The sequence below is a fragment of the Eleutherodactylus coqui genome, chromosome 2 (genome assembly GCF_035609145.1).
Source record: "Eleutherodactylus coqui strain aEleCoq1 chromosome 2, aEleCoq1.hap1, whole genome shotgun sequence".
Lineage (NCBI taxonomy): Eukaryota > Metazoa > Chordata > Amphibia > Anura > Eleutherodactylidae > Eleutherodactylus > Eleutherodactylus coqui.
Genome location: NC_089838.1, coordinates 288,962,645 through 288,977,048, shown reverse-complemented (window position 1 = coordinate 288,977,048; position 14,404 = coordinate 288,962,645). Strand labels below are relative to the sequence as shown.

Sequence of the window (14,404 nt, the reverse complement as noted above, 5' to 3'; positions counted from 1 at the left end):
CAAATTTCCCTATTCAAGGAGACCTGGCTCACTCACATCTCAGATGCATGGGTTTGGGAGGTAATTTCCTTGCGCTAGGCCATTAAATTTTTCACACACCCTCCAGATCGCTTCTTTACCTCCAGAATTTCAGGATTTCCTTGAAAGGCCAATGCTAGATGAAACATATGCTATCCACTCAGGGAATAATCATGCTTGTCCTTTCCTTAGAATGCTCCAAGGGGTCCTATTCCAATCTCTTCGTAGTCCCCAAAAAGGATGGCACAAAGTTGAACCAGTATGTCAAGGCTTTACATTTCTGCATGCAGTCGCTTAGATCAGTCATTGCGTCCATGGAACCCGGGGAGTTTTTATCATGTCCCCATCTGTCAAGCACATCCTCCGCTGTGCTATGTGCTTGACACACTTCCAATTCCCGGCCCTTCCATTCGTGTTGGCCACAGCCCCCCCATTATTCACCAAGGAAGTTCTGGAATAAGTGATGGTTCTATTCCACTCTTATCCCCTATCTGGGCAACAATTGGTGGAGGTTCCCACCCCGTCAGACAGTCTGAGGAGTCTCCACATCACAATGGACACTCTGTCCGGTGTGGGTGGTTCATCAACCACCCCAAGTACTCCCTCTCTCGATCGTAACATCTAGACTTTCTGGGGTTTTCTGTCAACCTTGAGTATTAATAATGTGGTAATCTTGTTTTTTTTACCATGCCAAAGAAATTGCGTAAAGATTTGTCTTTTTTTATGACATTGTAGTTCCACAAAAAGCATGACAAATTAGCGTACAGCTGATAACATTTGACAAAGGAGGCAATACACCCCTATAGCGGAGGATATTACCTAGAGGGAGAAAGAAGAAGGTTTAGACATGTTGTTAGTAGGCCTTGGGTTTCAGCCACAGAAAATACTCGCTAGTGGGGGCGTCTCTGAATTATTGAGATGGAAGACGAGAGTAAGCATGGAGGGTAAGACGTAAATGAGGAATCGCACCACTTACCCCATATCTTGTCAAATTTTCCTGGATATCTACGCCCTTTAGAAACTATGTAATTGTATGGAATAGTAGAGTTAACCAATTTTCGCCACATTGACACTGAGAGATTCCTTCGATCCATCCAGCGTAGTAGTATGACTTTCCTAGCCAAGAAAAGCACCTTTCGCAAAAATATTTTATTATGATGCTGCCAAATCTCCTACTCGAGTATCCCGAAGAGGCACACCTCCGGGGTTATCGGTGTTTCTAAAACCCCCGAGAGGAGGTTCGTGACCTCTCCCCAGAAGTCTCGAATAACAGGGCACTCCCAGATCATGTGCCAAAAATCATCAGTGCTGTATGGGCACCTAATGCATTTGGATGATGAAGTTCTGCCTATTCTCTGCAGCCTCACTGGAGTAAGATAGCACTGATGTACAATATACAACTGAATTAGCTTGTTATTAGCTGCAGGAGAAACGAATAGAGGGGAGGCTAGTAGATCTTGACAGTATTATGAGAGGTCTTTGCTGCGATTAGTGAGGAGTACAGCATGGAAATGAGGCCCTGTGGTCCTTGGGAGCGTAGTATACATATCAGGGGGTAGTGTGATATAGAGGATCCAGGAGATGGGAATTGTCTCTGCAGTGCATGTCTGATTTGTAGGAATCTAAAAAAATGGCTACGAGATAGTTCATATTTAGCTTGTAGTTGTTAGAAGTAGAGAAAATATTAGATGTGTACAGATCACCCAGAGTTCGTATTCCATAATTCTCCCACCCAGAGACATCCTGTAAGAGAACCAGCTCTGTCAAACCAGGGTTAGGCCATAAGAGGGTGTCAGCCATTATATCTGAAAATCTATTAACTGATTTAGATTGTCTCCATATATTAGAGGCCAGTTTATGTATTGAGAGCAGTTTACAAGTTAATGAGGAGGGAAATTCCAACGCAGGCCACAAATTGGGGATTTTTAGGAAGTGAGCCAAGTGTGACTCTGAATTGGGGAACTGGTCATCTCCCAGCCAGCATTTTAGGTGGACCAATTGGCTATCTATGTAATATAGGAATAAATCTGGGAGAGCATCCCCAGCTTCCTGCCTTGGTCTCTGGAGAGTGGAGATTTTAACTTTTGGAAGGGAAGATTTGTCTTAATTTTAATGAAAACGTATTGTGGGATAGGGATTGTTTGTAAAAAAATATAGTATTTGTGGTAGGATGTATGACTTTAGGATATTTTTCCTTCCCACCCAGAGAGTGCGTTTAGTTGTATACTGAGATTTGAGATCAGTGGGGTATAATTAGCTGGGAAAATTTAGTAAAAAGAATACCTAAGTATTTTTAATTCCTCTCTGGCCACTTAAAAGGGGCAAGTTTGTAGAGGTCTTTAATCTCGGGGATTGGTGCTGAAATATTAAGGACCCCGGATTCAGAGTAGTTTATCTTAAAACTGGAAATTATTCCAAATTGTTTGAAAATGTTTAGAATATGAGTAAAAGCTGATTTAGGGTTGGAAACGAACACATAACACAAGCAGCTCTACTCCATCCATCCTGATTCTCACACATTACACACACAGCTCTACTACATACATCTTGATTCACAAACATTACACACACACAGCTCTACTACATCCATGCTGATTCCTACAAATGACACACAGCTCTGCTATGTGCATCCTGATTCCCACACATTAGACACACAGCTCTACTGCATCCATCCTGATTCCTACAGATCAGACACACAGCTCTACTACATCCATCCTGATTTGTACACATTATACACACAGCTGTACTACATCTATGCTGATTCCCACACATTACACACACAGCTCTACTACATCCATGCTGATTCCCATACATTAGACACACAACTGTACTACATCCATGCTGATTCCCACACATTACACACACAGCTCTACTACATCCATGCTGATTCACACACATCACACAGCTCTACAACATCCATGCTGATTCCCTCACATTACACACACAGCTCTACAACATCCATGCTGATTCCCTCACATTACACACACACAGCTCTACAACATCCATGCCGATTCCCTCACATTACACACAAAGCTGTACTACATCCATGCTGATGGCCAAACATTACACACACAGCTCTACTACATCCATGCTGATTCCCACAAATGACATATACAGCTCTACTACATGCATCCTGATTCACACACATCACACATAGCTGTGGTACAATCACATCTATCCTGATTTCCAGACATCACCAGCACAGCAGACTTCTGGATACAGTGATCCGCCACATGTAATATGATCCCTGACTCCACCCACACAGATGATTACATGACTGTGACGTCATCACAGATCCTGGTAGCTGCTGTCAGCTTATCCAGTATTCAGTACTTTCTACCAAACTCCAGAATGGCTCCTCCCACAGCAGTGACGTCACCACAGGTCCTTCAGCCCACCAGATCTCTGTGGTGGCGGTAGGTCAGAGTCCTCTGTCAGGACCGCTGAGTTGTGTCTGAGATAATATCGGCTTAGTTGCATTCTCATTTTGTTATTTTTGTCCTTCCCTTCCAAGAGCCCTAATTTTGTTCTTCTGTCGGTCAGGCTCTGTGTCTTATATTTGCTGTAGGACCTGCGATGACATCACCATGGGCGGAGTGATGATGTCACCAGGGGCGGAGCATAAGAAGCACCCACACACATACATACATATAATGGACAAGTAGTCGTTAGTAGTTTGATTTACGAGCGTGGGTAATGGAGGGTATTGGACCTTTTAAGCCAGAAAGTATTCAGAGGAGCAAACGGAGAAAAACATAATCTCACCATTATGCTTTTTTGCTAGAAAGGATAGAGAGATTTGGATTATTTAAGATAGATCTCGGCTGTGGAGATCCTATAAAAATTTGGGCTTAGCCCACAAAAGGAAACTAAAACATGTTAAGCATTGATATAGCTAGAGGAACCTTGATGGCAGTAAAGATAATTTCTATAGTGTAGGATTATCCCTGTCTTTCCTTTCTTATTGAGAGTGAGGATGGGAGTAGATTGAAGAAGGTGATGGCACGCAATCGCTATGTATCTGTATAGAATTGATGCTGATGACTGAAGCAGTGCGTCTACATCTGCAGGCAAATTTGGGTGAGGAGCAGAATCAGGAAACCACTTCAACCATTGCAAAAATAAGGATACAGAGGAGCAATGGCCTACCTAGCTAACTGAGCACACTCAAACACATCGCTACGGTCATATCTGCGATATCCAGCATACTATGGACTATGGTTACAGGTGTCTTCTCTTTCTACACCCCTGAGCAGGCAGCTGGAGGGCCACAGCATCACCTGTCAAGATCACAGTGGTCCACAGCACGGGTCCTGCTATTCCAGAAATGGTCCAGATAAGCTCTATTTTTCCAACGTGGATAGGAACACTTTCCTGACCTCACTACCTTGACATTACTCAGCAGCCGCCAGTGGACCTATTGCTTACTTGCACCCACTGGGATCAGCAGGCTTTTTTTCACACACCCTTAGGTACAGCTCTAGAACGTCCCAAGGTCTTGCTGTGTCCCCCAATGACACGGATGAGAAAACAGGGTTTTAGTTACCATAAAATCCCTTTATCATCACATTCATTGGGGGACACCGCAGCCTCCCATGTAATTTTCTCTCAAGCAGGAAACCTTCCTCTGGCCTGGTTTTTTATTTAAAGGGGTTTCCCCGCTACCGAAAATTGCTTCACAGCCACTCTATACTTTATAGTTGTTGCTGAACAGAACATGTGACTGCTGCAGCCAATCACTGACCACAGCAGTGACCTGTAAGCAGTGATTGGTTGCAGCTGTCACATGTCCTAGTCAACATCAACCCGGAAGTAGAGAGTGCCTATGAAGCAATTTTAAGTAGTGGGAAAATCCCTTTAAGAAGTATGTTTCCTAGTTTTGGTCTGTATTGGTCAACTTCATGTATTCAATGGTTCTCTCCTACTGCCCACATAAAAACTAATTTAGCTAAGTGCCCGCAGGAGAGGTATAGCTAGTAGGAGGGATTAACTCTTTCTTTGCTTAGTGTCCACCTCTTAGTGGCAGGTATTCTGAGACCCAGAACTTTTTTATTTTCTAGTCAACTGGGTTTGGTGAGGGCTTGCTTTTTTTAAGGGATGGGCATTAGCTTTTATTAGCACCATTTTAAACATCTTATTGATCACATTTTATAAATTTTTTGGTAGCCAGGGTAACTTAGAAAGAAATGCAATTGTGGCATTCGGTACTTTTTTGACGTTTTTCACCATATGAGATAAATAGTGTGATATTTTAATAGTTTGGACTTTTATGACTACAGCGATAGCAAATATTGGGAGTTTTTTCATTGTTTAGATTTTTAGAGAAAAAGGGATTTTTTTTTTGAACTTTTATTATTTTTTTTAAAACTTTCTTAAGCCTTTTTATACATTTTTTTTAGTCTCAGCCAGGGACTTGAATTTGGGATCCATTCACTTCAACTCAGATCGTGTCTGTTGCTAGAGGCTGTTAGCTGTCAAAAACAGCTAATGGCCTCCAGGTATAGAGTGGACTGAATTCCCGAGCCTGAGCTATACATTGTTCTGAACTACATGATATATATTTATAGAATGCAGTCAGAAATGAGTTAAGGAGCTTTTACACTGGGCAGCAATCAGGCACGAACACCTCCGTAAATGGAGCTGTTTGTTTCCATTATTGTCAGCAGCACAAACCATGTTTACACGGGAAGATGTCATGCTGAGAAACAATCATTTCTGTGCGCACATAAGATGAAATCAGCTGACAAAAAAAGCGTTTGCTCGTTTCTCAGCTGATCATTGAGATATCTACATGGGGCAATAATTGTGTATGACGCTTCTATGAACATTCATTAAATCACCCATCGCCCATGTAAAAGAGCCTTTACTTGTACTTGCAAGACACTAGCATCATAGCTGATATTGGGCATTTACCCATGACACATAATGTACAACTTTTTACATTTCTTTTTTTGGAGAACTCATGGCCAGTTCAGATTGTTACATCACATGTTTTTTCTATGGGCATGCTGACTATATTATGCTGAAAACCTTCACTAATAATAGTGCTCCAACCACTGAATGAACTTTGCAGATTTAACCCCTTAACGACGGCCCTATCGGGATTCTACATCCTCAGAAAGTGGGCTTTAATCCTAGAGGACGTAGTTTTATGCGTCCTCTTAGGATTAATGCCCACTTGCCTGAGGACATGACAGCTCCATGCTGTCGGTGCCCGCAGGTAGCCGACAGCATGGAGCTGTCATCCCAGGATGCGGGCAGTCACCCCCGGCATTGCGATCGGCGCTATCCAATGGATAGCGCCGATCGCAATAAAGTCAATAAAAGTGTAAAAAAAGTCAGATATTCAGCTGCCCTGATGGATCGGATCCATCAGGGCAGCTGAAAATACTCACCCGGCTTGTCCGCGGTGTCCCCCGGAGATCTGGTCCTCCCGGACCCGCCGCCGGCCTTCTGCGCATGCGCGCCAGACGATGACGTCAGGCGCATACGCAGAAGCCCGGGAGCCCCCGGCAAATTTGAAATCTCCTGGCTCTTGAAGGTAGCCGGGAACCAGGAGGTGTTACCGGGGATCGCTGTGAGCGGTTCCCCGGGCACGCGAAAAAGTTAAAAAAGGGAGGTGAAAATACTCACCTAAGTCCTCCCCGATGTCCCGGGACCCGAAGTCCCCATCTGCGCATGCGCACCCGATGTCAATCATCGGGCGTGTGCACAGAGGGTCTCGAGCCCTGGGAAATTTAAAATCCCTCTGCTCCTGGCTGCCATGTGTAGCCCGGAGCAGAGGGATGTCACCAGGGACATGATCACTGTTATCCAATGGATGACAGTGATTATGTAAAGTAAAAAAAAAAGTGTAAAAAGTACAAAAAAAAAAAAGTGTAAAAGTAAAAAAAAAAGTTTAAAGAAGTTAAAAAAGCTTGCGTTTCATCTCCCCCCACGGATCATATCCGTGAGGGAGGATGAAATGACGTACCTAAGGCCCGCGGATTTATCCGCGGACCTTACGCCAGCTTCTGCGCACGCGCCCGTCGCCACATTGGCAGGCGCATGCGCAAAAGCTGTGGATTGCCAGGATAATTTAAAATCTCCCTGCTCCTGGCTACAAAACTTAGCTGAGAGCCTGGAGATTTCACGGGGGGCCGCGGTGAGCGGTTCCTGATCACGTGTTCGCCGTTATCCAATGGATAATGGCAATCACGTAAAAGTAAAATAAAGGTGAAGGTTCATCTCCCCTCACTGATGCGATCGGTTAGAGGAGATGAAACTTTTTACCAGAGGCCTCCGTATTTGCACCCCGACGCGATCTTCCTCCGTGAACTTTCCCGAAGTCTGCACATGCGACCGCCGGCAAAACACCGGACACGTGCGCAGGAGTCGGGGAGCCCAGGAAACTTAAAATCTCCTTACTCCCAGCGACCAACGGTCGACGAGAGCCTGGAGCAGTGACGGGTGGCCTCGTTGAGCGGTCCCCGGTCACGTGAAAAAAAGGTAGCGATCTACCTTTGGCCGGTCTCACATGACCGGATAGGAATTATGGATTCGCATGCGTCTGATCCGCGGTATTACACAGATCAATCGCATTGGATTACACAATTCCGCTCACATTAGTGGGTCGAAATTGCGTAATCCACTCGCAGAAAAGAGAATGCAGCAGGTTCTAGTTTACTTCGGATATCCGCGACATACAGCCCATTGTGCTCCATGGTCGCGGATATACCCGCAGCCCATACGCAACTACCTTGTAACAGGCTGCGGGTACCCGTGTCATCGCTACGCGGCCGTATGCAGGGTCACAGCGGGGCTCACAGCTGGGATCCGCTGCGGGCCTCCGCAAGCGGATTCCACCTACGGCCATGTGAGCCCGGCGTTATTCAGACCGCTACCTGTAATACGTAATTTACAAGAAGCCCCGGGAGCGATCGCCTTCCTGCAGTTCCAGGAGCAGCTTGTTGAGTGCCTTCTGTGCGAGACCGCCGCACCTCATCAAGCTTACGGAGACTCACAGTGCGCCACTTTTTACACCCCATACCTGCTACTGAGGTCACGAAATACCCCCAAAAAGCATGAGAGGAGGAGGGATACACGGTTTTATTGCCCCATATACCCATCCCAACCAGCCTCCGTAATTACCCCTGTCTTCAGAAATACCACACAGCTCACATTATTACTTTTGATTTGGGGAACGCCAAAAAGGGCGCGGAGTGTGTGGGGGAGGGGGGGATATTTTTAGGGAGTCAATTTTTATTCCGCACAAATGAACAATGGGGCCTGGGATTTATTCAGTTGTGCCCTGCAATCCAACGGGTGTTCCCTGCATTACAGGCCTTTCCATGTGTCCTTTAAGTACATTAGGGCCACAAGGGGTATGCTTTTGAACATGGGACAAATGGGGGGATCCATTTTGGGGTAAACGCCTTCATTCCTATGTACACTGTACAAAAAACAGTTTTTAAATTGACAAAATTGCCCAAAAAATGAAAATCGTAATTTTTTCCCTCTGCGTTGCTTAGATTTATTCAAAAATTGTAGGGTAAAAATACACTGTAAACCCCTAGATGAATTTGTTAAGGGGTCTAGTTTTTAAAATGGGGTCATTTGAGGGGGTTCTTTATCGTTTTGGACGCTCAATGGCTCTACAAGTGGGCAATGGGGCCTGAAATTTATTCCGTTGTACCCAGAAATCCAACGGATGCTCCTTCCATTCTGTGTTTGCATCCACAGAATCCCCTTTCACTGGACGATTTTCCTCGATCGCACCATTCTTGATATACTCTGCAATCCGCTGCCCAACAAAAACCTCACAAGGTTGGCAGTTTAAGAAATCCTGGTCCTGGCTAGTCTAGCATCAATGACCAGGCCTCATTGGAAGTTGCTCAGATTGCTGGATTTTCCCATCTAATGAGGATTCACACTAAAACTGATCCACGGAAAACTTACTTTGTGCTGCCTTTTGGGGTCACGGGTCTAATCTCCATACAGGGAAGCTCCATTTGTGAAAGGGCTGGTGTCTCTAACCACATGTTTTCCACTTCAAGGATAGGGATGTAGAGCATCTATAGAAAGCCACATAGATATGGGAAACAATTGTAAACTCCACACTGAAATTCTGGATACATTTTATCTCATAGCTTCATTTCTGTAATCACTAGAGGTATACTGTTATAGCTGATCCCATGGCTGTGGGTCTGGACATGGCCCTACTACTGATGTTCCTGCAATCAGCATCACTCTGTTATATATGGATACTGTAATGATGCAGTAATGTACTGATATTTAGTCATTGCTCTTCTTCAAAACATTGAGGAAAGTTGTTGCTTCATTTTCTGCCACTAGAGGTCGCTATTGTACAACTTCCACCCCTTCTGTGCTGCTTCTGGACTATAGTAGCGATTCAATGATATAATGGACTGTCAAATATGGATATAGCTAATTACACCTGTGAGGAACAATGATGAGACAGCCACTCACACAGCTTTTTAATATAGAGGGGGGTGGCTGCTTGGTGTATACTCCCACACAGAGTGGATGCAAAGTGGCAGACCATTCTGATACATGTAGTGCACCATGCAGACCAGCAACCTATTAATGACGCCATAATAGTTCGGCGGGTTGCCCTGCACTTCAAACAGTGAACCACATTGGTACTGCCACCCTGGGCTCCCCCTGGCGTTTTAAAGCCACACTGCATGTGAATAAAAGATAATAAATGCAAGGCATTAGTTGGATTTTGGCCAAGATACAGAGGATGGAGAGGGGGCGGGAGCTCAGTGCACTGCTCCCGGCTCTTCCAGCCTCCTCCCCCCTGCAGAGAGAGACGCTGTATATCGGCCGGCTTGAATACGCAGCCGATATACAGTCGTCTGAATAAGCCCTAAGGAGGGCAGATTGCTGCATCCTCTCACCATGCAGGTAGCAGACTACCAAAATAAGGGAGCTAATTACACCTGTGTGGGAGTATACACCAAGCAGTCACCCCCTCTATATTAAGAGGCTGTGTGAGTGGCTGTCTCATCGGTGTCCTGCACAGGTGTAATTAGCTCCCTCATTTTGGTAGTCTGCTACCAGTTTATAGATGTGAAATTACAGAGGTGAGAAAAAAAAATGCTTAAAGACATAACTCCCAGAAAAAGACGCCTGATACAAGAGATATACTGCAGGAAATGCTCAATCGCCAGTTAACCTGATTGCATGCAGTAAGCCAGATTGCTATATAGAGGAGCAAAGATGTTCAGGTGCATGCTGATTGAACAGCCACTCAACTCAACCTAGGGTGGGGGAGTGGTGACTGCCAACAGACCCAGCCTGCACCATATGAACTGATACCAGGATGACAGCCATAGATATGTGCGCCACACATACAGGGGTACAACCCACACTGACAAAGCAATGGATCGCCCTGCATTAAAAGTGTGCCACACAGGCATGTCAGCCTGGGCTCCTCCAGCATCTATAGCCAAACCGCATTCATAAAAAAAAACACACACTGAACAATGTAGGTGTTAGTTAGTATTTTAGGCCCAGAACACATAAGCTGGCGTGCCAACGGCAAGGTCACCGCGCGTACGCCAGAATCTACGCTCTCTCACAACTAGTTTATAGATGTGCAAGCGTGAAAAACAAATTCCACAGAACAACCACTTCGAATGGGAGATAAAATAGCATGTGCATGTAACTCGCACTACAAATCGGCGTACACAGCTCCAGATGCATTCAAAGTAAGCTGTATGAATCTATCTACAGTGGGCTGCTAGTGGCAAGTGAAGGCAGCTGGAATTTTATTATGTAAAAGGGTATTCCTATGTTATAAAATGATGGTACTGTATATTACTAGGACATGCAATCATTTTCTAATAGGTGGAGGATCTGACTCCTGGAGCCCCCACTTCACTGTTTTACCTGCACAGCTGCACCCCAGCAACCCGTATCACAACCCCCTTCAAGTGAATGGAGTAGTGCTGCAATTCCATGCACAGCGGATTGCTGGGAGCGCCACTGCTCAGGTAATTGTAGATGGGGACAGCGCTAAAACACTGCTTCAGCCCTTTCATTCTATCTATGATCATGGGAGTTCCCGAGGTGTGGCCTCCCACGATTGTAAAATGATGGCGTTTCCTAGCAGTATGCCTATTTCTGTACACCCCTGACTATAGCTTTTTACGTGTTCACGTAAATAATTCTATAAACTGTTCTTACATCTCAACAACTCTTTATTGTTCCAGTACAATAAATATGACCAGGATATTCAAAAAGTTAATCAGCGATTGTTTGAAATCGTGAATCACATGAATACGGTAAGACTGCTGGCACCATATGCACTTCTACTGGAGGTCCTGCAATAACCTCATCTTGACAATATTGGCAGCTTTTCTTCATTGCTGATCTGTTACAGACTCATCCTCTCCTCTTCACACAGTATTACAAACAGATCAATATTTTTGTCGCCCTCATCGGGATAGAAATATGGAATGCTGGCGACCAGATACAGGTGGTCTCTGATTACAACGTGCTTCTGAAGAGATTTACCGACTGGAGGGTTCAATCCCTGCTGCCAAGGAAGCCTCATGATAATGCACAGTTTATCACGTAAGCTGCCAACCACTGGGACTGAAGTTGACCATACACATTAGATAGAAGTAGGTTGATGGTTGCACAACTATTGGAAAAACGATTGGCTGGTGGACAATCGTTTCACAGACAAAGCCGTACACATGCAGTCAATATTGGCTGTCACAGTTGTTCAAACTGACCATACATGTTCAGTGAATGAAAAATCTTTCTGGGGACATTCTTTCACAGAAAGATCATTCATGGATAAAAGCTTTTTTGCCCACAAAAATGTCAAATGGCAAAAATGTCAAATACGGCCAACTTCTTTCCAGAAGAGTAAAGTATGTCAGCAGTTTGCTAAAATATTCATTGTTAAATTTCATACAATGAAGAATCGTTTTGGTTGAAATTGTCCATTTTCATCAACTTTAGTTTAACTTCTATGGGCACCTGAATAACCATGATTCTTGGGTTCCTGCTGATGACATATTTTTAGTAATCTGTATGTGCTTTGAAGATGTTATGCTGTACTGTTTTATGTTGTGTGGAAGTGCAGTATACACAGTGGCCTGCAGAGGGCTAGAGACAGGCATTCTAGTACTGCAGAAAGAAAAAGCACCTCAGGTGCAGCAGAAAGTATGATGAAAAGATCAGTTCCTGCTACACTCGTGGGAAGAATGCTGGCTGCTAGCCAGAGAGGTGGTGAGAAACACCGCATCAGGACTGGCAGCCTGAGGTCCAGTCTGGGCCCATCACCAGTCTATCAGAGGAAGACGCCCTCTAAACACCCCAGGCGGGATTAGTGATGGATACCTTGTGGGTTTGTGAACCCTGGACACTTGTATGCCATGTATCCATTGCTGTGCTGTGTTAAATAAATCCTGGCAGACGCCAGATTGATATTTCTACATGGGTGGTGCCCATGTCCAGACTGAGAGGACGGCGATCTGCAGGTGAGTGAGCCCAGCTTGCCACTTATGGTGGAGGATGCGGGCAGTATTTTAAAAGCCAAGAGGCCGAAGTTAGCGGTTGCCATGTGCAACAGACGTTGACAGCGGCAGGCTATCGCCAAGAGACATATGGACTGTCTGGAGGTGCGATAACATGGACAGTTGTGCATTAGAGAGTCCAGTGTCCCGGAGATCAGTGCCCGGAAATTTGGAAGTAAGAACCTGCCAGCTACTTGTGGGTGGTATCAGTGGACTTGGATCCACAGCCAGACAGTCCGACCATTATGCCGGAAGTCTTGCTGTTTCTTCGTCGTAATCCAGAGATTGATAGAGGGGTGAGTCTAACCTTTGAGACTCCACATAGTATGGTGACATATGTCCTTTCCACTGCTAGAAATGTTCCCCAAATGAAGGCAGAGTCTGAAGAGGTGAGTTGAGGGAGTTCACATAGGCCTCTAGTGAAAGAGAGCAGTAATAGTGACGATACGGCATATAGTACTATAAGTGCAGGGATCCTAGAGAGAGGAGTTGCTGCTGGAGTTCTCTGTGAAACTGAAATTGTCCCTAGTAGCAACCAGAAGTCTGCTGGGATGATAGGTAGTACTAAGAGTGCAAAGGAGGAGTAAAAAAAAAGACTGCTTCTAGTAAAACAGAAGAGGTAGTCAATGTAGACCCTGATGTCCAAAGTGAGACAGACAGTGAATGCTTGCACAGAGTTCAAGAGGAACTTGCCATTATGCGTGCTGTCCTGAATGCTATGGTGTGGCAAAGGTAACTGATAGAGGAGGAGACAGAAATACTCCAGAGAGAATGCTCTCCAAGAAGCTTCTTAATTGAAAGCAGAATTTGCAACTATCTTAAAGGAGAATGAGCGCCTTAGAAGATTAGCTGAAGCTGATCACAGGTTTTTGCTCGAATAGAAACCCGTTCAGCGTGAACAAAGCTTAAAGGAATTGGGACGTGAGAAGAAGAAATATGAGGGATATCTTTCAAAAGCCCATGAAGAGGTACAAGACGTAAAAAATGTAGCCAGAGATGAGGCTGGTCGCAGAGTATGTCTGTAGGCGCAATCTGTGCAATATCAACAGGACTGTAAGAAAATGCAAATAAGAACCCACAAATTAGAGATGACATGTTGTAAGTTGGAAAGAGCTTCTACAGATGCACGTAATCAAACTACAGATTTGCATAATCAAGTTGCAGAGTTGAAAATGCAGTTAACAAAGAAAGATGAAATATTTGAAGCCCAGATCCAGAAGTTTGAACAGAGTCATGCTCTAGTTTTGGTGGCACTGTCCAAGCGGTTGGAGCAAACTAAAAAGGTGAAAGAAACGTTGGAAAGCGAGTGTACTGAGCTGAACTATGAGGTGAAGGTGTTGTTAGAAGACAAGTGTGCATCTGAATGCAAAAGAAATGCGGTAGAAACACAGCTTCAAGAACTACAAATAAAAATCACTGTAGGTGATAGGGTACAGGCAGAGCTATCTGAGAAGGTGAACAGATTGCAGGTGGAATTGGACGCCCAGATTGAAGAGTCTCAGAAGTTGGTGCAAGAAGAGACTCGCCAGAGGCTTGGCCTTAGTACGCACCTGAAGACAATGAAAGAGCAAAAGAGAGAAATGCAAAAAGCTGCAAGGCAATTGTGTGAAGAGAAAGCAGCTGATGATAAACTTGAGAAGTTTAAAGTAAGTCTTCAGCAGGAATTAGAAGATGTTATGTGGAGCTTAGTCACCAACGTCAGATTGTGTCCAAACTGGGGAAGACGTGTGAACAGGGGCTTACTGAAGAGAAATTCAGGTCTACAAGATATACCACTGAACGTGAGCATGCTGAAGAAAGGGCTCGTAAGAAAGAAATCAAAGCGCTAACCCTTATATGCACCCTGAAAG

The 14,404-nt window shown here is 44.8% G+C and overlaps 1 protein-coding gene across 1 annotated transcript in view; it reads left to right on the top strand.

The window, feature by feature from the left end:
* Window positions 1-14,404, top strand: part of LOC136610190 (zinc metalloproteinase-disintegrin-like 4a) — a 76,282-nt gene that overhangs the window by 16,190 nt on the left and 45,688 nt on the right. Inside the window, exons 8-9 of the mRNA XM_066589432.1 lie at window positions 11,238-11,309; window positions 11,432-11,601. Coding sequence (XP_066445529.1) covers window positions 11,238-11,309; window positions 11,432-11,601 — 242 coding nt within the window. The remainder of the gene's footprint in view (window positions 1-11,237; window positions 11,310-11,431; window positions 11,602-14,404) is intronic.